Consider the following 23,738-nt stretch of genomic DNA (forward strand, 5'->3'; position numbering starts at 1 on the left):
AGTGGGTAGGAGAGGAGAGGTGATAAATCAGGGAGTGGTGCTTAGGTGACACCAAGCTTGGGTTTTAAAAGCCTGCAATTTGCAAAAGGAAGAGAAGACTGTGGGAGGTAAGGGGCTCGAAATTCGTCTCGGGTGGTGGTGCAAAACGGGTAGTATCGGATCAGCCGCCCGTTATTACGCAGCATCCGATAGTCCATTGACTGCAATGGAACTGAATATCAGGCGCTGCGTTTAACGGGCGGCCGATCCAATACCGCCCATTTTGCACCACCGCCCGAGACGAATTTCTACATCAAGAAGTTCCACAGCTGTGTAACGCATGTGTCTGGGCATTGGCTCTCACTGAAAGCAGGCCTACAGCACCAAACTAGACACAAATTAGTAATCTCATTGCAAAACCATGGGGCTGCCTGATGTGGGAAATGGAAATGTCACACCATTACAAGCCTTCTCCAGCAGGGGTGTTCTGCATCTACTTGGCCTAGCAGTGCCTGATGGTGACATTCAATACCAAAAATTGAAAATTCCTCCAATCCCCAGCAGTAACATCCCTCAACTTGAACGCATATAAAGAAAAATCACAAAAAATTCTTGAACTATCTGTTGAATAGCACGCAATTTTACAACCTTGCTGCCTCATGTTGTGACATCAACCCATTCCACAACTGATTAGCCTGCTGGATTTTCTCCCACCCACTGAGAATAGTCAGGAATGGGCTTTTGTCCACCACCCAGACCACGGCCTAGATTCCTCCTTGGGCCTTATTAAATATGCATGGTGGGCTCCCTACATGATCTCTGTCACCAAGAGAAAAAGGATAAAGCAGCCCGCTTGATTAGCACCCCATTCACCCCCTTAAACATTCACTCCCTCCATTATCGACACACTATGGCTGCAGTGTGTATCAAGTTTGCTGATGATACAAAGATGGGTGGGAAAGCAAATTATGAGGAGGACACACAAAATCTGCAAAGGGATATAGACAGGATAGTGAGTGGGCAAAAATTTGGCAGGTGGAGTATAATGTGGGAAAATGTGAGGTTATCCACTTTGGCAGAGAAAAATAGAAAAGCAAATTATAATTTAAATGGAGAAAAATTGCAAATGCTGCAGTACAGGGGGACCTGGGGGTCCTTGTGCATGAAACACAAAAAGTTAGTATGTAGGTACAGCAAGTAATCAGCAAGGCAAATTGACCTTTATTGCAAGGGGGATAGAGTATTAAAGCAGAGAAGTCCTGCTACAATTGTACAGGGTATTGGTGAGGCTACACCTAGAGTACTGCGTACAGTTTTAGTCTCCGTATTTAAGGAAGGATATACTTGCATTGGAGGCTGTTCAGATAAGGTTCACTAGGTTGTTTCCAGAAATAAGGGGGGTTGACTTATGAAGATAGGTTGACTGGGTTGGGTCTATACTCATTGGAGTTCAGAAGAATGAGAGGTGATCTTATAGAAACATATAAGATAATGAGGGGGCTTGACAAGGTGGATGCAGAGAGGATATTTCCACTCAGGGGAAACTAAAACTAGGGGACATAGAATAAAGGGCCGCCCATTTAAAACTGAGATGAGGAGAAATTTCTTCTCTGAGGGTTGTAAATCTATGGAATTCTCTGCCCCAGAGAGCTGTGGAGGCTGGGTCATTGAATATATTTAAGGTGGAGATAAGACAGATTTTTGAGCGATAAGGGAATGAAGTGTTATGGGGAGCGGGCAGGGAAGTGGAGCTGAGTCCATGATCAGATCAGCCATGATCTTATTAAATGGCGGAGCAGGCTCGAGGGGCTAGGTGGCCTACTCCTGCTCCTATTTCTTATGTTCTTATCCAAAAGATGCACTGCAGCAACTTGCCAAGGCTTCTTCAACAGCACCTACCAAACCCGTGACCTCTACCACCTAGAAGGACAAGGGCAGCAGGTGCACAATAACAGCACCACCTCCAGGTTCCGCTCCAAGTTAAATACCATCCTGACTTGGAAGTATATTGTCGTTCCTCATTATTGCAGGGTCAAAATCCTGAGACTCACTCCCTAACAGCACTGTGGGAGTACCTTCACCAGACAAACTGCAGCAGTTCAAGAAGGTGGCTCACCACCATCTTCTCAAGGGAAATTAGGGATGGGCAATAAATACTGGCCTTGCCAGCCACGTTGACATCCCATGAACGAATAAAAACAAAATGCTTTCTGCTGCTGAGGAGGGAAATGTGGCAGGGCTACCATCGCAGAAGAGGAGGGAGCCACAATTAACTTGTCATCAAATGTTTTACTGAAGGCCTTAAATCGGACAGAGGCCTCCAAAAGGTTTGTGCTTGGGACCATTATGGAGGGAAAGGAGGCTACTACTAGTTAGAAACATAGAAATATAGAAAATAGGTGCAGGAGTAGGCCATTCGGCCCTTCGAACCTGCACCACCATTCAATAAGATCATGGCTCATCATTCCCTCAGTACCCCTTTCCTGCTTTCTCTCCATACCCCTTGACCCCCTTAGCAGTAAGGGCAATATCTAACTCCCTCTTGAATATATCCAATGAACTGGCATCAACAACTCTCTGCGGCAGGGAATTCCACAGGTTAACAACTCACCGAGTGAAGAAGTTTCTCCTCATCTCAGTCCTGAATGGCCTACCCCTTATCCGAAGACTGTGTCCGCTGATTCTGGACTTCCCCAACATCGGGAACAATCTACCCGCATCTAACCCTGTCCTGTCCCGTCAGAATCTTGTATGTTTCTATGAGATCCCCTCTCATTCTTCCAAACTCCGATGTATAAAGGCCCAGTTGATCCAGTCTCTCCTCATATGTCAGTCCAGCCATCCCGGGAATCAGTCTGGTGAACCTTCGCTGCACTCCCTCAATAGCAAGAACGTCCTTTCTCAGATTAGGAGACCAAAACTGAACACAATATTCCAGGTGAGGCCTCACCAAGGCCCTGTACAACTGCAATAAGACCTCCCTGTGTGAATATAAAGGGGCTGCAGGAGGGGTCAACACTAAAAATCATGGTTTAAAAACGAGTATTAAAACACTCTACCGAAACGCACGCAGCATTCGAAATAAAGTAAATGAGTTGACGGCACAAATCATTACAAATGGGTATGATTTGGTGGCCATTACAGAAACGTGGTTGCAGGGTGGCCAAGACTGGGAATTAAACATACAGGGGTATCTGACAATTCGGAAAGATAGACAAGAAGGGAAAGGAGGTGGGGTAGCTCTGTTAATAAAGGATGATATCAGGGCAGTTGTGAGAGACGATATTGGCTCTAATGAACAAAATGTTGAATCATTGTGGGTGGAGATTAGAGATAGTAAGGGGAAAAAGTCACTGGTGGGCGTAGTTTATAGGCCCCCAAAATAATAATTTCACGGTGGGGCGGGCAATAATCAAGAGAATAATGGAGGCATGTGAAAAAGGAACGGCAGTAATCATGGGGGATTTTAACCTACATATCGATCGGTCAAATCAAATCGCACGGGGTAGCCTGGAGGAGGAATTCATAGAATGCATAAGGGATTGTTTCTTAGAACAGTATGTTACAGAACCTACAAGGGAGCAAGCTATCTTAGATCCGGTCCTGTGTAATGAGACAGGAATAATAAACAATCTCCTAGTAAAAGATCCTCTCGGAATGAGTGATCACAGTATGGTTGAATTTGTAATACCAATTGAGGGTGAGGAAGTAGTGTCTCAAACGAGCGTACGATACTTAAACAAAGGGGACTAGAGTGGGATGAGGGCAGAGTTGGCTAAAGTAGACTAGAAACACAGACTAAACGGTGGCACAATTGAGGAACAGTGGAGGACTTTTAAGGAGCTCTTTCATAGTGCTCAACAAAATATTCCAGTGAAAAAGAAGGGCGGTAAGAGAAGGGATAACAAGCCGTGGATAACCAAGGAAATAAAGGAGAGTATCAAATTAAAAACCAATGCGTATAAGGTGGCCAAGGTTAGTGGGAAACTAGAAGATGGGGAAAATTTTAAACGAAAGCAAAGAATGACTAAGAAAGCAATAAAGAAGGGGAAGATAGATTACGAATGTAAACTTGCGCAAAACATAAAAACAGATAGTAAAAGCTTTTACCGATATATAAAACGGAAAAGAGTGACCAAAGTAAATGTTGGTCCCTTAGAAGATGAGAAAGGGGATTTAATAATGGGAAATGTGGAAATGGCTGAGATCTTAAACAATTATTTTGCTTCCGTCTTCACAGTGGAAGACACAAAAACCATGCCAAAAATTGCTGGTCACGGGAATGTGGGAAGGGAGGACCTTGAGACAATTACTATCACTAGGGGGGTAGTGCTGGACAGGCTAATGGGACTCAAGGTAGACAAGTCCCCTGGTCCTGATGAAATGCATCCCAGGGTATTAAAAGAGATGCATTTTCAGATGCATTCGTTATAATCGACCAAAATTCTCTGGACTCTGGGGAGGTGCCATCGGATTGGAAAGCAGCTAATGTAACGCCTCTGTTTAAAAAAGATTGCAGACTAAAGACAGGTAACTATAGGCCGGTTAGTTTAACATCTGTTGTGGGGAAAATGCTTGAAGCTATCATTAAGGAAGAAATAGCGAGACATCTAGATAGGAATAGTGCAATCAAGCAGATGCAACATGGATTCATGAAGGGGAAATCATGTTTAACTAATTTATTGTAATTCTTTGAGGATATCACAAGCATGGTGGACAGAGGTGTACCGATGGATATGGTGTATTTAGATTTCCAAAAGCATTCGATAAGGTGCCACACAAAAGGTTACTGCAGAAGATAAAGGTACGCGGAGTCAGAGGAAATGTATTAGCATGGATAGAGAATTGTCTGGCTAACAGAAAGCAGAGAGTCGGGATAAATGGGCCCTTTTCGGGTTGGGAATGGGTGGTTAGTGGTGTGCCACAGGGATCGGTGCTGGGACCACAACTGTTTACAATATACATAGATGACCTGGAAGAGGGGACAGAGTGTAGTGTCACAAAATTTGCAGATGATACAAAGATTCGTGGGAAAGCGGTTGTGTAGAGGACACAGAGAGGCTGCAAAGAGATTTGGATAGGTTAAGCGAATGGGCTAAGGTTTGGCAGATGGAATACAATGTCATCCACCTTGGGAAAAAAAAACAGTAAAAGGGAATATTATTTGAATGGGGAGAAATTACAACATGCTGAGGTGCAGAGGGACCTTGGGGTCCTTGTGCATGAATCCCAAAAAGTTAGTTTGCAGGTGCAGCAGGTAATCAGGAAGGTGAATGGAATGTTGGCCTTCATTGCGAGAGGGATGGAGTACAAAAGCAGGGAGGTCCTGCTGCAACTGTATAGAGTATTGGTGAGGCCGCACCTGGAGTACTGCGTGCAGTTTTGGTCACCTTACTTAATATAGGATATACGTGGCTTTGGAGGGGGTACAGAGACGATTCACTAGGCTGATTCCGGAGATGAGGGGGTTACCTTACGATGATAAATTGAGTAGACTCGGTCTTTACTCGTTGGAGTTCAGAAGGATGAGGGGTGATCTTATAGAAACATTTAAAATAATGAAGGGGATAGACAGGATAGAGGCAGAGAGGTTGTTTCCACTGGTCGGGGAGACTAGAACTAGGGGGCACAGCCTCAAAATATGGGAGAGCCAATTTAAAACCGAGTTGAGAAGGAATTTCTTCTCTCAAAGGGTTGTGAATCTGTGGAATTCTCTGCCCAAGGAAGCAGTTGAGGCTAGCTCATTGAATATATTCAAATCACAGATAGATAGATTTTTAATCAATAAGGGAATTAAGGGTTATGCAGAGCGGGCGGGTAAGTGGAGCTGAGTCCACGGCCAGATCAGCCATGATCTTGTTGGGTGGTGGAGCAGGCTCGAGGGGCTAGATGGTCTACTCCTGTTCCTAATTCTTATGTTTTTATGTTCTTATGTTCTTATTAATGTTGGGGAAGTCCAGAACCAGGGGTCACAGTCTAAGGATAAGGGGTAAGCCATTTAGGACCGAGATGAGGAGAAACTTCTTCACCCAGAGAGTGGTGAACCTGTGGAATTCTCTACCACAGAAAGTTGTTGAGGCCAATTCACTAAATATATTCAAAAAGGAGTTAGATGTAGTCCTTACTACTAGGGGGATCAAGGGGTATGGCGAGAAAGCAGGAATGGGGTACTGAAGTTGCATGTTCAGCCATGAACTCATTGAATGGCGGTGCAGGCTCGAAGGGCCGAATGGCCTACTCCTGCACCTATTTTCTATGTTTCTATGTTTCTTTGTTACCCTGCTCCTATACGCAAATCCCCCAACTATGAAGGCCAACATACCACTTGCCTTCTTCACCGCCTGCTGTACCTGTATGCCAACTTTCAATGACTGATGAACCATGACACCCAGGTCTCGTTGCACCTCCCCTTTTCCTAATCTGCCACCATTCAGATAATATCCTGTCTTTGTGTTTTTGCCCCCAAAGTGGATAACCTCACATTTATCCACATTATATTGCATCTGCCATGCATTTGCCCACTCACCTAACCTGTCTAAGTCACCCTGCAGCCTCTTAGCATGCCCCTCACAGCTCACACCGCCACCCAGTTTAGTGTCATCTGCAAACTTGGAGATATTACACTCACTTCCTTCATCCAAATCATTGATTTATATTGTAAAGAGCTAGGGTCCCAGCACTGAGCCCTGCGGCACTCCACTAGTCACTGCCTGCCATTCTGAAAAGGACCTGTTTATCCCGAATCTCTGCTTCCTGTCTGCCAACCAGTTCTCTATCCACGTCAGTACATTACCCCCAATCCCATGTGCTTTGATTTTGCACACCAATCTCTTGTGTGGGACCTTGTCAAAAGCCTTTTGAAAGTCCAAATACACCAGATCCACTGGTTCTCCCTTGTCCATTCTATTAGTTACATCCTCAAAAAATTCTAGAAGATTTGTCAAGCATGATTTTCTCTTCATAAATCCATGCTGACTTGGACTGATCCTGTCACTGCTTTCCAAATGCACTGCTATTTCAGTAACTGCTTTCCAAATGCACTGCTATTTCTCTCACTCCAACTAATAAAGTAGGGTGCTTACCACTAGTAGGCCAAGGACTATCCTAGCAGTCCCTGGGGTTGACAGTATCGACGCTAGCAAGAAGTGAAATCAGGCAGCTTGCCTCCCTGCCATCATGCACTGGGCAGTGAAGGAGCAGCCAGCAGGAAAAGGAAGGAAACTTGAGATCTGATGGGGATGCGGTGATGGAAGAGATGATGGTGCCGATGGAACTGTACCACAGCACGAGCCAGCAATTTCAAGAGAGATGGGGAGAGGAGAAAATTGCAGGGGTAGGGGGAGGAATCATGCAGTTCCACAGGGTTAATAAATGAGAATAGAGATGAACTGTGTTAAATAGCCAAAATGCTCCTTTGGAGAATCTCATTTGCATCAAGTATTTAAACTTTCTCTTTCAACGCCACTTTCTAATTCACTGCAGAAATGCTGAGGGCAATACCATCTTGGCTTGAAGGTAGCATTTAATCATGGATACAACTCGCGCTTCAAATTATCATCAGAGAAATAGTAGCTACTCCTTGCAGCAGTTATCATCACATAACTCAGCAAATAAACAGCCTATGGGAAACTCAACACAAGAGCATGTGATGAAAAGCATAAAAATGCCAGACAATGTCCAAACATGAATAAGTGAACCACTCAGACATGCAGCAGCTGGAAGTTGGCAAATGTGTTCTGAAAGAGGGAGATGATGAACAAAAACGAAACTAAAGAATATTTATATATCCTCAGAGTCCCTGACTCTTGTACTGCGCAGTGCAAGGTGCATGCTACTGTTTGCTCAGGGTAGCTGCTGTCTCCCTCCTCATCCCACCATACACCAGCACATTGCTTGACGACCGTCACCACAATTGCCTAGAAATTTCAAAACAAATCTAGCAAATGTTAATGCATGATGTAAATAATTCTGGAATCTATTCCACATGCTAAAAACCAGAAATTAACTTGATTGTGTAGATGTCTGCATTCTGATGAATGTGTGTTTTGAATTGATGAGAGTTCTACTCCAAATCTGACAGCTTCTCATTTGTGAAGGTTTTGGGCTGAAATTGCCCATTGCTAGAAACGGGACGCTTGCATAGAAACATAGAAACATAGAAAATAGGTGCAGGAGAAGGCCATTCGGCCCTTCTAGCCTGCACCGCCATTCAATGAGTTCATGGCTGAACATTCAACTTCAGTACCCCATTCCTGCTTTCTCGCCATACCCCTTGATCCCCCTAGTAGTAAGGACTTCATCTAACTCCTTTTTGAATATATTTAGTGAATTGGCCTCAACAACTTTCTGTGGTAGAGAATTCCACAGGTTCACCACTCTCTGGGTGAAGAAGTTCCTCCGCATCTCGGTCCTAAATGGCTTACCCCTTATCCTTAGACTGTGACCTCTGGTTCTGGACTTCCCCAACATTGGGAACATTCTTCCTGCATCTAACCTGTCTAACCCCGTCAGCATTTTAAATGTTTCTATGAGGTCCCCTCTCATTCTTCTGAACTCCAGTGAATACAAGCCCAGTTGATCCAGTCTTTCTTGATAGGTCAGTCCCGCCATCCCGGGAATCAGTCTGGTGAACCTTCGCTGCACTCCCTCAATAGCAAGAATGTCCTTCCTCAGGTTAGGAGACCAAAACTGTACACAATACTCCAGGTGTGGCCTCACCAATGCCCTGTACAACTGTAGCAACACCTCCCTGCCCCTGTACTCAAATCCCCTCGCTATGAAGGCCAACATGCCATTTGCTTTCTTAACCGCCTGCTGCACCTGCATGCCAACCTTCAATGACTGATGTACCATGACACCCAGGTCTCTTTGCACCTCCCCTTTTCCTAATCTGTCACCATTCAGATAATAGTCTGTCTCTCTGTTTTTACCACCAAAGTGGATAACCTCACATTTATCCACATTATACTTCATCTGCCATGCATTTGCCCACTCACCTAACCTATCCAAGTCGCTCTGCAGCCTCACAGCATCCTCCTCGCAGCTCACACTGCCACCCAACTTAGTGTCATCCGCAAATTTGGAGATACTACATTTAATCCCCTCATCTAAATCATTAATGTACAGTGTAAACAGCTGGGGCCCCAGCACAGAACCTTGTGGTACCCTACTAGTCACTGCCTGCCATTCTGAAAAGTACCCATTTACTCCTACTCTTTGCTTCCTGTCTGACAGCCAGTTCTCAATCCATGTCAGTACACTACCCCCAATCCCATGTGCTCTAACTTTGCACATCAATCTCTTGCGTGGGACCTTGTCGAACGCCTTCTGAAAGTCCAAATATACCACATCAACTGGTTCTCCCTTATCCACTCTACTGGAAACATCCTCAAAAAATTCCAGAAGATTTGTCAAGCATGATTTCCCTTTCACAAATCCATGCTGACTTGGACCTATCATGTCACCTCTTTCCAAATGCACTGCTATGACATCCTTAATAATTGATTCCATCATTTTACCCACTACCGATGTCAGGCTGACCGGTCTATAATTCCCTGTTTTCTCTCTCCCTCCTTTTTTAAAAAGTGGGGTTACATTGGCTACCCTCCACTCCATAGGAACTGATCCAGAGTCAATGGAATGTTGGAAAATGACTGTCAACGCATCCACTATTTCCAAGGCCACCTCCTTAAGTACTCTGGGATGCAGTCCATCAGGCCCTGGGGATTTATCGGCCTTCAATCCCATCAATTTCCCCAACACAATTTCCCGGCTAATAAGGATTTCCCTCAGTTCCTCCTCCTTACTAGACCCCCCGACCCCTTTTATAACCGTAAGGTTGTTCGTGTCCTCCTTCGTGAATACCGAACCACAGTACTTGTTCAATTGGTCCGCCATTTCTTTGTTCCCCGTTATGACTTCCCCTGATTCTGACTGCAGGGGACCTACGTTTGTCTTTACTAATCTTTTTCTCTTTACATATCTATAGAAACTTTTGCAATCCGTCTTAATGTTCCCTGCAAGCTTCTTCTCGTACTCCATTTTCCCTGCCCTAATCAAACCCTTTGTCCTCCTCTGCTGAGTTCTAAATTTCTCCCAGTCCCCAGGTTCGCTGCTATTTCTGGCCAATTTGTATGCCACTTCCTTGGCTTTAATACTATCCCTGATTTCCCTTGATAGCCACGGTTGAGCCACCTTCCCTTTTTTATTTTTATGCCAGACAGGAATGTACAATTGTTGTAGTTCATCCATGCGGTCTCTAAATGTCTGCCATTGCCCATCCACAGTCAACCCCTTAAGTATCATTCGCCAATCCATCCCAGCCAATTCACGCCTCATACCTTCAAAGTTAGCCTTCTTTAAGTTCTGGACCATGGTCTCTGAATTAACTGTTTCATTCTCCATCCCAATGCAGAATTCCACCATATTATGGTCACTCTTCCCCAAGGGGCCTCGCACAACGAGATTGCTAATTAATCCTCTCTCATTACATAACACCCAGTCTAAGATGGCCTCCCCCCTAGTTGGTTCCTCGACATATTGGTCTAAAAAACCATCCCTTATGCACTCCAGAAAATCCTCCTCCACTGTATTGCTTCCAGTTTGGTTAGCCCAATCTATGTGCATATTAAAGTCACCCATTATAACTGCTGCACCTTTATTGCACGCACCCCTAATTTCCTGTTTGATGCCCTCCCCAACATCACTACTACTGTTTGGAGGTCTGGTACACAACTCCCACTAACGTTTTTTGCCCTTTGGTGTTCTGCAGCTCTACCCATATAGATTCCACATCATCCAAGCTAATGTCCTTCCTAACTATTGCCTTAATCTCCTCCTTAACCAGCAATGCTACCCCACCTCCTTTTCCTTTTATCCTATCCTTCCTGAATGTTGAATACCCCTGGATGTTGAGTTCCCAGCCCTGATCATCCTGGAGCCACGTCTCCGTAATCCCAATCACATCATATTTGTTAACATCTATTTGCACAGTTAATTCATGCACCTTATTGCGGATACTCCTTGCACCCCATTTCTAGTGTTTTCACCGCCTTGGTGGATGCGGTGGCCTCTTCCGCAAAATTACGCAATTTTCTTTTTCCCCGGCGTACCGGAAGTCAGTCATAATGGGGACGGATATGCGGCAGTGAGCACACTGGAGGGGGGAGCAAAGTGTTCGCTGTTGTCAGTCATCAGTCACCCAAGAGGGGATGCCAGACTGCCTGTTGGCGGCAGATATAATTATCGGCCCGACATGGCAGTCGGCCGACAGAAAAAAACATGGTGGCAGCGGCAGTGCGCCCTCCACTTTAATGGGAGCCGCACCACCATTTCGGAAGGCCACAGCCTCACTGCACCGCCTGAGAAAAGCAGCTTTTGGCACCACCCAGCGGGAGGAAGATTTTCTTGCCGGAATTTTGCCATCGAGGGGGGAACATCAGCGGTGCACACTCTGATGACGTACTTAGGACAGATCAGCAGCAGCGGAGCGGTGGGGGGAGGGGGGGGCGGGGAGCAAGTTATCGCTGGGATACCTCAGGAGCAGAATTTTTAAAATAGCAGCCATTACACGAAAAATTGGCGGCCATTGCACTCCGCAGCATGGCCGCTGATTTCCGGTGGTAATAGGCCTTAAGGAAAGGGGCAATTTCGGCCCCTTTAACTCTTAAGTTTAGCAAATTTAAAATTGGATGAATCCAAAAGATGTTCCTACTATCAGGTTAGTAATGCTGACTCATTTTGGTGCCACTAACTTTTGAAATGAGCTCCCAGTAAGAAGTCAACTCTCGATGGCACTGGATAGAGGCTCTTCCTCCTGACTTAATGGGCTCGATATTTACTCAGAGCCAGGAAGAGGACAGGGGAAGAGAATTTTCAGACGGGAAAGGTGGAAGTAAGGGTTTCCCGCAAGTCCTGCCGAATTTAACGGGAGGACATCTATTACATTTTTCCAACAGGTTTCCGACCGACCGACAGCCAGACTGACATTTCGGGGGTTGGTGGAGGGGCTTTCGGACATGCAGGGGGGGTGATTTAGAGTGTGGGAGTTTAATCAGACATCATGGGGTGGGCGGGGGGGGGGGTCGCACATTGTTGGGGGGGGGTGGACATCGCGGGGGTGAGGTGAATTGGCCATCACGCGGGGGGGTTGTCGGATAATTGCGGGAGGGTGGGGTCAGCTGATCGCGGAATCCGATTGCGTAGCGATAAGCTTGTTGGACCGCAGGGAAACACTCCTGCTCCTCCTGGCCCGATAAGCAATGCAATAAAGGTATTTCTTTCATGGATCCTGCCCTTCTTGCTACTTTTACCTGCTGGGATTCCAGGGCCTCCATGTGTTAAAAATAAAAATTCAGCTAAAATGGAGGATGCAGCCTCCTTAAAAGATTTTAGTGACTGACCCATTGCCACTAAAACCAGAAGTGGGTGGGTTGGAATTGGGTTGGGGTCAGGTTTAAGAATTTCAACATTTTTATCTTCCCACCCAGCTCCAATCCACCTGTCATTGGAGGTTAAAATCCCCCCTGATGAGTTTGAACGGTAACTGATTTGGTTCAATCTGTTTATGTGACCTATAGTTCAGAGTTTTATCCAATTTCTACTTTGAGATTCCTCAACATTTTATTGTGATTTGAAAAGTTAAAGCACAGAAAAAATATATTCAGGTCTCTGTATAACCTCAGTGCAAGATAATTACAAACACAACTCAATGGCTTTACAAAGGAAATCTACTCATTCGCAAGTAGACCATGCATCTGTAATGAAATTGTGCAATAGTTTTTCAAACAAAAGGTTCTATTACTTGAAGTCTCTGAAGGAAAGCAGAAGATTCCATTGAGGTTTTTCTGTTTCTAAAAGATGGGATTGTTCTGAAGAGAAAGTGTTCAGCAAACCTCCTTCTTGTTTGGGGAGGGAGCAAAGCAATGGGCTATTTTTGTCACAATGAAATCACTCAAGTGATGCAATGATGAGTTTCAATGAGATTTCTAGTAGCGTGTTATGTGTAAACAACCAGAAACCTGGTTTGCTAGAGACCTTTTCCATGAAGGCAGAGCCCCTATTTATATATAGAATGCCTCAGCTCTTCCTACCATCTGTAAAGCAATCCCCCAAGCTCCTAGTTAGAAGTAATCTACCTTGCATGGTACATGTATTTGTTTCCCTCTTCTCCTGAAGGTACTAACTCTTATTGGAATACTGTTCCACGGAAGCCGATTGTTTCCCAGTACCACACTCTACTGTCTTTTCTTCAAGCGTTAGCCTTGACAGTAATTAACAATGAACTATTTGGCTAATGGGAGGGCAGCTCAGCTGAGCCTGATCATCTCCTCACTCAGTGTCTACATAACAACAACAACTTGTATTTATATAGGGCCTTTAACGTAGTAAAATGTCCCAAAGCGCTTCACAGGAGCGTTATTAAACAAAATTTGACACCGAGTCACGTAAGGAAATATTAGGGCAGATGACTAAAAGCTTGGTCAAAGAGGTAGGTTTTAAGGAGCAGCTTAAAGGAGGATGTAGAGGTAGAGAGACGGTGAGCTTTAGGGAGGGAATTCCAGAGCTTAGTGCCTTGGCAGCTGATGGAAGAGTGATTAAAACCGGGAATACACAAGAGCCCAGAATTAGAGGAGCATTTTAGATGCCAGTCTTGGCTCAGTGGTAGCACTCTTGTCTTTGAGCCAAAGGGTTGTATGTTCAAGTCTTATTATGGAGACTTGAGCACATAACCTAGGCTGATACTTCAGTGTGCTGAGGGAGTCCTGCACCATTGGAGGTGCTGTCTTTCAGATGAGATGTTAAATGGATGTTAAATCTGCCCTCTCAGGTGGATGTGAAAGCTCCCCTGTCACTATTTGAGGAAGAGCAGTTCTGAGAACCTGGAAGAAAATAAAGTAGATGATGTGATGAGTTTTGAATTCAGTACAGCAAGAGCGTAGGGAAAACACCCATTTAAAACAACATATTTGCTATTTAGAAGGAATAAGAGAGGAAGGTCAGATAAGTAATGCCTATACTGATATTGACCAAACAGACAACAAAGTTGTGATGGAAAATAGTGTTTTGAAGACCAGAGGTGATAGGAAATTGCCTATCAGACAATTAAATTTTTCTGCAATGAATACAGTCCTGGTGACTGAAGGTATGGGCGTTTAGCCAATGATCTGGCACAAGACAGACAGTTGCTAGAAATCCCACCCCTCCCCTGATGATTTTCCAGTGAATCTGGGTCAGGTGAGGGTGGAGAACTACTTGGAAATATACTCTGCTGCATCTCCACATTTCCCGTTCCCCAGTCCGAATGACAATAAGCGTACCCATGTATGGGCAGGAATATGGTAACTAAACATAAATCAAGGAAATATATTATCTTCAGAATGCTAGATGCAGGGGATGCCTTGTTCCAAACGTCCAATGTTCCAATGATGGTGCACGGGATCCAAAGACTTTACAACATGGTAAGACCTGTGCAATCGCTCTCAGAGAGGCCATGCACAGGCCCAAAGGGCAAGTTTAACATTTTCTAATTAAAAAATGTTATCTTCAATATCTCCTTTTTATTGCTTGCTTCTGTAAACAGTTCTATTGGAAAATATAGAAAACTGTTTAACCTCTTGCACAAAGTGCCTGGTATTGCTTGCATTATCTGTCTTCTGAAGAGATGTGCTATGTCCTGGATACCTTTGCACTATTCAGAACAATTTTCTAATACAAGAGAGAACTGTTTCTCCTGAAACACACTATGTGCCATATATCATACACGCAAAATTACATTTGCCAAGTCCTTTCCACATCCGGTGCATATTCAGAAAATCACGGACAGCGGCTGAGGATTCAGCAAATCTACCACTATAAAGTTATATTTCAGATGATTATTGACCTTGGAACAGGTTGCCGGCTCGCATAATGAATGCAGATTCCCTGCAAATGTTCAAAAGGGAGCTGGACAAGTTCTTGGAGGAGGCTGATATGGTTGGTTATAAAAGAAAGGTAGGATATTGGGTAATGTACCTCGTGGTCATGGTTAGCTCCGGGAGCTTGTTTTTGCTCACCTTTGGGTGTCAGAGAGGTATTTCCCAGAATTCTCCGAATTAGCCGAAGGGTTTATTAACAAATCTGTTTATTTTGCCTCTCCCGGGGGATTACACAGTTGTTGGCAGGGAGAGGGGAGAGGGTTTGAGGGAGCATTAGGGGTTATGTGGCTTGGTGGCAACATGGCTCAATCGGAAGACTCAAATGGACCAGATTGTCTTTTTCTGTCTGTCTGTCCATACCTTCATGGACTGCAGGGAGAACATGTGCGCCAAAACAAGCTGACTGCTGTGGTGAGGCCAAATAAAAACTATTGGGATCAAACCAAGATCATACCACTTCTCACTTCCTTCAGTCTTTCCTTCCTCCTGAAATCCAGAGGCTTTTAAAACCAAAACTTAACGGATTTGAAATTGCTCAGCTATGTCGGCAGACCGTAGCTCCAGCAGAATCGCCACACACTCTGCCGGCACCCAGGAACATGGTTACCGGCTTTACATGGAGGATTCCAGTGGCCTTGCTTGGGGGCAGAGTCCATCAACCCTAAACAAGACCTCTGATGCAGAGAGAGGGGGACTCAGGGATTTCCAGCTTCCTCAGCTTCAAAGTGACCCAAAATATGTTTGAAGGCTGATATGCTTAGTGTGATAAAATATACGGCCTCCTGAAGGATACAAGGAAGCCTCACCAGGACATACGATGCAGGATCAGGGCTTGAAAGTTGGGGGGGGGGAACTTTTTTTTTTACATTTCTTATTGGAGCCCAGACAAATGGGGCTACTGGGGTGACAATCCTCCACTTTGTGAGGGTGGGGGGGGGAAGGAGGACCCTGGCACCCCTCCTCTTCTTCCATCTCCTCTGCCCATCCCCCACCACCAGAACAAGAGTCACATTGGAGTTTTTGGTCTGTGAGGCACATTGGGCGTCCAAGGTGTGGCGTGGGCGTGCACTGGCCCCATGAAAATTAGGTTTGCTCACCCTGACTACACATACTGCGGCGGGGTTAGTACCAAGAGGTTGCAGCAGGCGTGATTCAGCAAAAGGTCCAGGAACATGCCCAACCACTAAGGTTTTCTAAATTGTGTGTGAGATCTAGGCAAACCTGGCAACACTGCATTTCGTGCTCATTCTTATTTCTCCGAGAAGGTGGCGATCGGCCATCTACTTAATTTACCTCGTCACCTCTCTTACCATTTCAAACCTTGACGGTCATCCTGCACTATTGCTCTTGCCAGGGTTTCTCAATTCAAACAAGTATTCCTCCTTTAAGGTTATTAAATGATCTCCAATTCTCTGAATCTTTGAATCTCAGAGTGCTTTGTTCTGCACCTATTTTCAGCTTTGTATAATCTGTTGGAATTTGCCCCATTGTTGAAAAGAAACATGAAGCCGACATTGAGAAATGGCAAATAATGCGGAATTTTCAATGTTTATACTCTTTGTAATTAGTATTTAGAATTTTCTCTTCTGTTGCATTTTTTCTTATTATGTTCTCCAAACAAGGATTAAATAAATATTCCTCAATTGTTTTTTGCCTGGGATTTGTGGGCTCTGTCAGAACCTTTTAATCAAGTGCTCTGTATTGTTTCATTTATTTGAGTTAAAGTTTCCACACAAAGCATGTCCCGATCTACATTGCTCTAATAATTGTGGAGCAGTACACCAAACTTCAAAAACAATGAGAACGTGGAAAATAAAATGAGTCTAAACAGGACTACAGGGATTGGCCAGGACGACCAGCTCACAGGGCGCACAATGGCCCGAAGATCGATTTTGGAGCAAATAATTTACATCTACTAACGAGGCTCCACCCACAAAGCGAGCTTTAGTCATAAAAACTAGACATGTGGGAGAGCTGGCCTGCCAATGTGGGCTTCTTAAAGGCAGTAGATATGTTTTGAGACTTTTTTTTGTATTTTCCTGGTTCCTTGGCTGCATTTTACTCTATTTGTTAATTGTTTTTTTGCTGGGTAATCCTCCATTTTTGCAATTTTCTGGCGGGGACAGGAGGGGGAGGGTTTTACCCTCCACCAATACTTTGCTCCATTATTCTTGGTTGCTGCTTGACTTTGATGTCGTTGCTTAAGAAGAGATGAGGATTCTTTTGGGGGTTCTGAACATGCCACATAATTGTGATGAGGAAGAGCAGTTCATGAGGAGCCTAAAAATGGAGGTGCAACAACCGGCACATCATTTTGGTCATACCCATCACTACCTTGGGGCCTGTGTTTATAAACCCTTACAGATGAACTTGGACATGTCAGAAGAGACCTGTCTTTGCCACTGGATTCTGCTTCGTGGTGCCGGCTGCCACTGGTGTGTATGTTGGAGGATCAAAAAAGGTAGGGTCCAAGGTGGGTTGCTCAGGATAGTCTGTGAATCTGAGTTTGATTTGGTCCAAGAGTTTCCGGTGAATGAGTCTATTTGAAAGTTTGACCCGAAACACCCTGCTCCCCTCTTTGGCCACGACAGTGCCAGGAAGCCACTTGGGACCTTGTCCATAATTTAATACAAATACAGAATCATTGATTTCAATCTCGCGTGACACATTTGCGCGATCATGATATGCACTTTGTTGAAGCCGCCTGCTCTCTACCTGTTCATGTAGATCAGGGTGAACTAACGAGAGCCTTGTCTTAATTGCTCTTTTCATGAGCAGTTCAGCAGGTGGGATCCCAGTGAGTAAGTGGGGTCTCGTGAGGTAGCTAAGCAGGACTCAGGATAGGCGAGTCTGCAGTGAGCCTTCAGTTACCCTCTTCAAGCCTTGCTTGATGGTTTGCACTGCTCTCTCTGCCTGACCATTGGACGCTGGTTTAAACGGAGCAGATGTGACATGTTTGATCCCGTTACAAGTCATGAATTCTTTGAACTCCGCACTGGTAAAACATGGCCCGTTGTCGCTCACCAGGACATCGGGTAGGCCGTGCATGGCAAACATGGCCCGTAGGCTTTCAGTAGTGGCAGCAGACGTGTTAGCCGACATTATCTTACATTCAATCTACTTGGAGTACACGTCTACAACCACAAGGAACATTTTACCCAAGAACGGGCCTGCATATTCGAAGTATACCCTAGGCCACGGGTTGGAGGACCAAGACCATAAATTTAGTGGCGCCTCCCTGGGTGCATTGCTTAACTGCGAGCATGTATTACATCTGTGAACGCAGGACTCTAAGTCCGCATCGCTATCGGGCCACCACACGTGGGATCTGGCTATCGCTTTCATCATTACGATGCCTGGGTGGGTACTGTAGAGGTCATTGATGAAGGTGTCTCTGCCCTTCTTGGGCACCACTACTCGATTGCCCAACAGAAAGCAGTCTGCCTTCATCTTTGCCCCGCTGAAACGGCTTTATCTCTTCCTGCATTTCCACTGGGCAGAGGACCAGCTCCCATGAAGCACACAGCTTTTAACTAGAGATAATAAGGGGTCCTGGCTTGTCCAGGTTTTGATCTGTTGGGCAGTGACGGGTGATTGCTCACTCTCAAATGATTCCATAACAATGGCTAAATATGCGGGCTGCGCCATTTCCACCCCCGTGGTGGGCAATGGCAGCCTACTGAGAGCATCGGTGCAGTTTTCTGTGCCTGGCCTGTGGCAGATGGCATAGTTGTATGTGGACGTGAGCACCCATCTCTGGATGCGGGCCGATGCGTTGGTATTTTCTCCTTTACTCTCGGAAAACAGGGATATAAGTGGCTTTTGGTCAGTTTACAATTCGAATTTTAGCCCAAACAGGTATTGATGCATTTTCTTTACCCCATAAACACACGCTAACGATTATTTCTCAATCATGCTGTAGGCTCTCTCGGCCTTAGACAGATTCCTGGATGCATAAGCAACCAGTTGCAGTTTCGCAAAATCATTAGCTTGTTGCAATACACACCCGACGCCATATGACGACGCATCACATGCTAGTACCAAATGTTTACATGAATCATACAACACAAGCAATTTGTTTGAGCATAACAATTTTTTCGCTTTTCCAAAGGCATTTCCTTGGCTTTTGCCCCAAACCTATTCATCCCCTTTTCATAGTAAGACATGTAATGGTTCTAGCAGTGTGCTGAGACCCGGTAAGAAGTTACCAAAGTAGTTCAGGAGTTCCAGAAATTACTGCAGCTCCGTCACGTTCTGTGGCCTCGGTGCGTTTTCGATTGCCTCCGTCTTCACGTTGGTGGGCCTGATGCCGTCCTCTTTCCCAGGAACTCCACTTCAGGTGCCAGGAAAACGCACTTCGAGGGTTTTAACCTGAGCCCCACGCGGTTGAGTCGACTAAGAACCTCCTCCAGGTTCTGCAAATGCTCGACTGTGTTCCGACCTGTGACCAAGATGTTGTCCTGGAAGACCACGGTGTGCAGGACCGACTTCAGTAAGCATTCCATGTTTCTGTGGAATATCGCCACTGCCGATCGGATTCCAAACGGGCATCTGTTATAAACAAAAAGACCTTTGTGCGTGTTGATACAGGTGAGGGCCTTTGATGATTCCTCCAGTTCCTGCGTCATCTCGGCTGAAGTCAGATCCAGCTTCGTGAACGTCTTTCCTCCCGTCAGCGTTGCAAAGAGATCGTTGGCCTTTGGTAGTGGATATTGGTCCTGCAGGGAAAAACAATTGATAGTTACTTTGTAATCGCCACAGATTCTGACGGTGCCATCTCCCTTGAGGACAGGAACGATAGGACTGGCCCACTCATTGAACTCGATCGGTAAAATGATGCCCTCTCTTTGCAGCCGGTCTAGCTTGATCTCTACCCTTTCTCTCATCATGTACAGTACTGCTCTCGCCTTGTGATGGATGGGTCGCGCCCCCGGAATTAGGTGGATCTGCACTTTTGCTCCTTGGAATTTCCCAATGCCTGGTTCGAACAGCGAAGGAAATTTGTTTAAGACCTGGGCACACGAAGTATCGTCAGCGGGTGATAGCGTTCGGATGCCGTCCCAGTTCCTGCGTATCTTTCCCAGCCAGCTCCTGCCGAGCAGCGTGGGACCATCACCCGGTACCACCCAGAGTGGTAGCTTGTGCTCCATCGTAGGAGATCTTTACGGTAGCACTGCCGATTACAAGTATCAGTTCTTTCGTGTAAGTTCTTAGTTTCGTGCGAACTGGAGTTAAGACTGGCCTTGAGGCCTTGTTGCACCACAACCTTTCGAAAGTCTTTTTGCCCATGATGGACTGGCTCACGCCCGTGTCCAGCTCCATTGACACCGGGAGTCCATTTCGTTCAACATTCAGCATTATCGGGGGACACTTTGTGGTGAATGTGTGCATCGCATGTACCTCTGCCTCCTCGATCTGAGGCTCTGCTTTGTTGTGAGCCTCCGTGGATCTGTCCTCCTCTGCAACATGGTGGTTTGCAAGTTTAACAGGCTTAGCAGCTTGCCTGCACACTCGTTGGAGGGGTCCCATTGTTTCACAGCCCTTGCAAACGTACTCTTTGAATCAGCATGAATGGAAACGATGATCACCCCACAGCGCCAACAAGGTGTTAATGGCCTTGCATTCATCACCCTTGATGGTGGACTCTGAGACATCTGCGGACGTGTAACTGCAGGTATGTGTGACCTGCCCTGTATGTTACAATTCGAAAACATCATCACTTTGCTCACAGTACTTGTAGCAGCACTTGTGTGCTGAGAGATTTGCTTCGTATTGTCACTGGTGGCAATGAACGCCTGGGCTATCGCTATGGCCTTACTCAAGGTTGGGGTCTCTACAGTCAAAAGTTTGTGAAGTATGGTTTTGTGGTCAATGCCAAGTACGAAAAAGTCTCTGAGCATGTGCCCCAAATGTCCTTCAAATTTGCAATGTCCTGCAAGGCGTCTCAGCTCGGCGACATAACTCGCCACTTCCTGGCCTTCAGACCTTTTGTAGGTGTAGAACCGGTACCTCGCCATCAGAACGCTTTCCTTTGGGTTCAAATGCTCTCGCACCAGTGTGCACAAATCGGCATACGATTTCTCTGTGGGTTTCGCTGGAGTGAACAGATTCTTCATGTGGCCATACGTTGGTGCCCCACAGACGGTGAGGAGGATCGCCCTTCGTTTGACAGTACTCTCTTCCCCATCTAGCTCGTTGACCACGAAGTATTGGTCGAGTCGCTCCAGAAAAGTTTCCCAATCATCTCCCTCCGAGAATTTCTCCAGGATGCCCACTGTTCTCTGCATCTTTGGGTTCACTATCTGTATCTCGTCGCCAGTTGCTGTGTATGGAGAAAGAGTCAGACTGAACACTGTGAGCTCAAATTAAAGTGTGACCGTAGTCTTTTATTGCAGGTCTCCAGAGTGCCTCTCCAACCTGTGAAGCCTCCTTAAATACCTGTGCTCCCAAGGAATTATGGGATCCCTTGGAACTCCAGGGGATGAGACCTCTGGTGGCTGTACAGAGTAAATGCAAGGTTACATATATAATAGTACCAGGATCCTCTGAATTGCAAAGAGTTGAATGTGGTTATCAGGCTCTTCTAATAAATCCCATGGCTATTATGATAGAAGGGACTTGCATTCAACTGCAGTTCAGATGGTATCTGACTACATTATTATGCACATCCAGGAAGTAGTTATAATGTCCTCATTCCAAAGTGTCCACATTGAAGAAGAAGAAAAATTATCCTCTGCATCCAAGGCTGTTGCCCTCACCAAGAAACCACCTAACACAAGAGAAACACCTAGATGTCTCAGCAGCTGTTCCAAGGCTGTCCCCTCCACCTTCAAGAGAAGTGTGTCATGCAACTTAGGCACAACGAAAGAGGGTATGATAAAAAAAGGGAATGATTTTATACAGTGCTTCAAATGGTACCTCCCAGAGGATGCGGCAGTCACAAACTTGGGTTTATGCCATAGTCGATGGGCCCCAGATATTTGTGCGAAAGTATAGAGCACACTTACCTTCACCGTGCTCCTCTCATCAGTGGATGTCTTCCTCATTGATGAGCTCCCTACCATGCAGCTGGCACATGTGCTTTTACAGGAGCATAACCTTCAGCCCCAAATAGAGCCTAAGTGCCTTTGGTGCACCTCCTGCAATGTTATGACATCCAAGGTAGCAGTGCTGTGCATCTCTCCACTGTGCCATTGTGAATAAATGTGTCTATTTTACTATTATCTCCATAATATCCCTTCTTGTGGTGAGTCCGTTAAGAGCTGCTGCCTTGCTGAATTTTGCATTCCCCAGTCAAGTGTGATACAGGCCAAGGGGGCTGAAATTTAGGGCGCTAGAAAGCTGGCGGACCTACCTTTTTCTTGAAGTTTTTTCCGCCGGGATCGTTGAGGCAACTTTTCCATCGATTTTCAGGACTTTGCCGGTTTTTTTTTAAAGTTGGACCGGAAGTCGGTCATCGTGTGGGCAGAAGTGCGGCAGTAAGGCAGGCTGAGGGGCGGAGGTTGAGGCGGGATCGGGACTCTGCCGCTCTCAATCAGCGGCAGAGCGGTGGTGAAGTCACAGTGCTTGTGCGTCACCACACTCTCTCCCCTCCATTAAAGGGGAGAGAATCGGGCATTTTCTAACTTCGGCCACTGGGCCACCAGGGAACTCTTTGGCCGGGCCAGCAGCCTGGCACCCAAGAGGCGGCGCCAGGCTACCTGTTGGCAGCCCAGCCGAGCCTGGGGGCACAATAATCCAGCCGAATGGAAGTCGGCTGGCAAAAATAATTATATGGCGGCCGCGGCATTTGGCCCTCCCCTTTAATATCCGTCGCAATGCCAGGGCCGAGAGAGAGGAGACAAGGTGCACCGACAGAAAAAGCTGTCGGGGGCACTGTCTAGCGGCTCATGGATATTTTTAGCTGAATTTCGGTCGGAATAAAATGGAGGTGAGGGATATTGGCGGTGCACACTTTTATGGTGTGCTGCGGCGGCCGGCAGGAAGTGGAGACAGGCCAAAAAATCCACAACCTGAATTTCGGTCGGGGCAATCAGTTGACCACAAAGCGGCGGCCACAGGATTCCACCGCATGGCCACCACAAACGGGCAGTAACGGGTCTTACCGAGACCCTGAATTTCAACCCCAAGCTCTCTCGGCAGTTGCCTATTAAAAAACTTCTATGGTCTGTGCCCTGACATACTCATGTAAATGCACCAGAGCATGGGCCAACACAACCCATTTTTGCCTGTCTCTCAAAATTGGGGCTAGTCTTTTCACCTCTGGGATATGCATTTAAATCTAAATATCACACTGGCACAGTTAAGGCTACTACTCTGTGTTTGTGGTTTAGAAACGTTATTGGAACAATGTTAAGGGAGCTTTACTCTATCTCTAACTTATGTTCTATTTGAATTGGAAATGCCTGATGATGCACAGGGAGCTTTTTTTTTACATTGAAGCTGTACTCCATCTGACCTCGGAATGCTTGATTGGACAAAGTGGATGAAGCTTTAATCTACATCTGTCCCATGTTAGAACTCAGAAGGGGGGAATTTGCCTACGAAATCCCACCCAAATTCAGGTGGGATCATGGCAGACAACATTGATGAATTCGAATGGTGAAGCCTAGCGCTATCTCACCATCCTGGCTGGGACCGCTAATGGCTGTTCCTTCTCTACCTGGTGCAAATAATAATAGGAACAGGGCCAGGGTTGTTCCACTCCAGTTACCCCCACGTCCGAGTCCATGTGGAAAGTAAGCCCCGAGATGTGGCAGTAAAGGCCCAGAGCCCCGTCTATAGGGGGAGAGGGCCTTGTTGTGGTCATCCGTCGATTCAGTTTGTCCCAGAGACTTACCTGCT

The 23,738-nt window shown here is 45.9% G+C and overlaps 1 protein-coding gene across 1 annotated transcript in view; it reads right to left on the reverse strand.

Moving 5' to 3' along the window:
* The window catches only part of LOC139268133 (zinc finger protein GLIS1), a 506,600-nt gene that overhangs the window by 463,712 nt on the left and 19,150 nt on the right, over positions 1–23,738 (reverse strand). Inside the window, exon 4 of the mRNA XM_070886160.1 lies at positions 6,853–6,868. Within this exon, the coding sequence (XP_070742261.1) occupies positions 6,853–6,868 (16 nt within the window). The remainder of the gene's footprint in view (positions 1–6,852; positions 6,869–23,738) is intronic.

The sequence above is a fragment of the Pristiophorus japonicus genome, chromosome 8, assembly GCF_044704955.1.
Source record: "Pristiophorus japonicus isolate sPriJap1 chromosome 8, sPriJap1.hap1, whole genome shotgun sequence".
Taxonomy (NCBI): Eukaryota; Metazoa; Chordata; class Chondrichthyes; family Pristiophoridae; genus Pristiophorus; species Pristiophorus japonicus.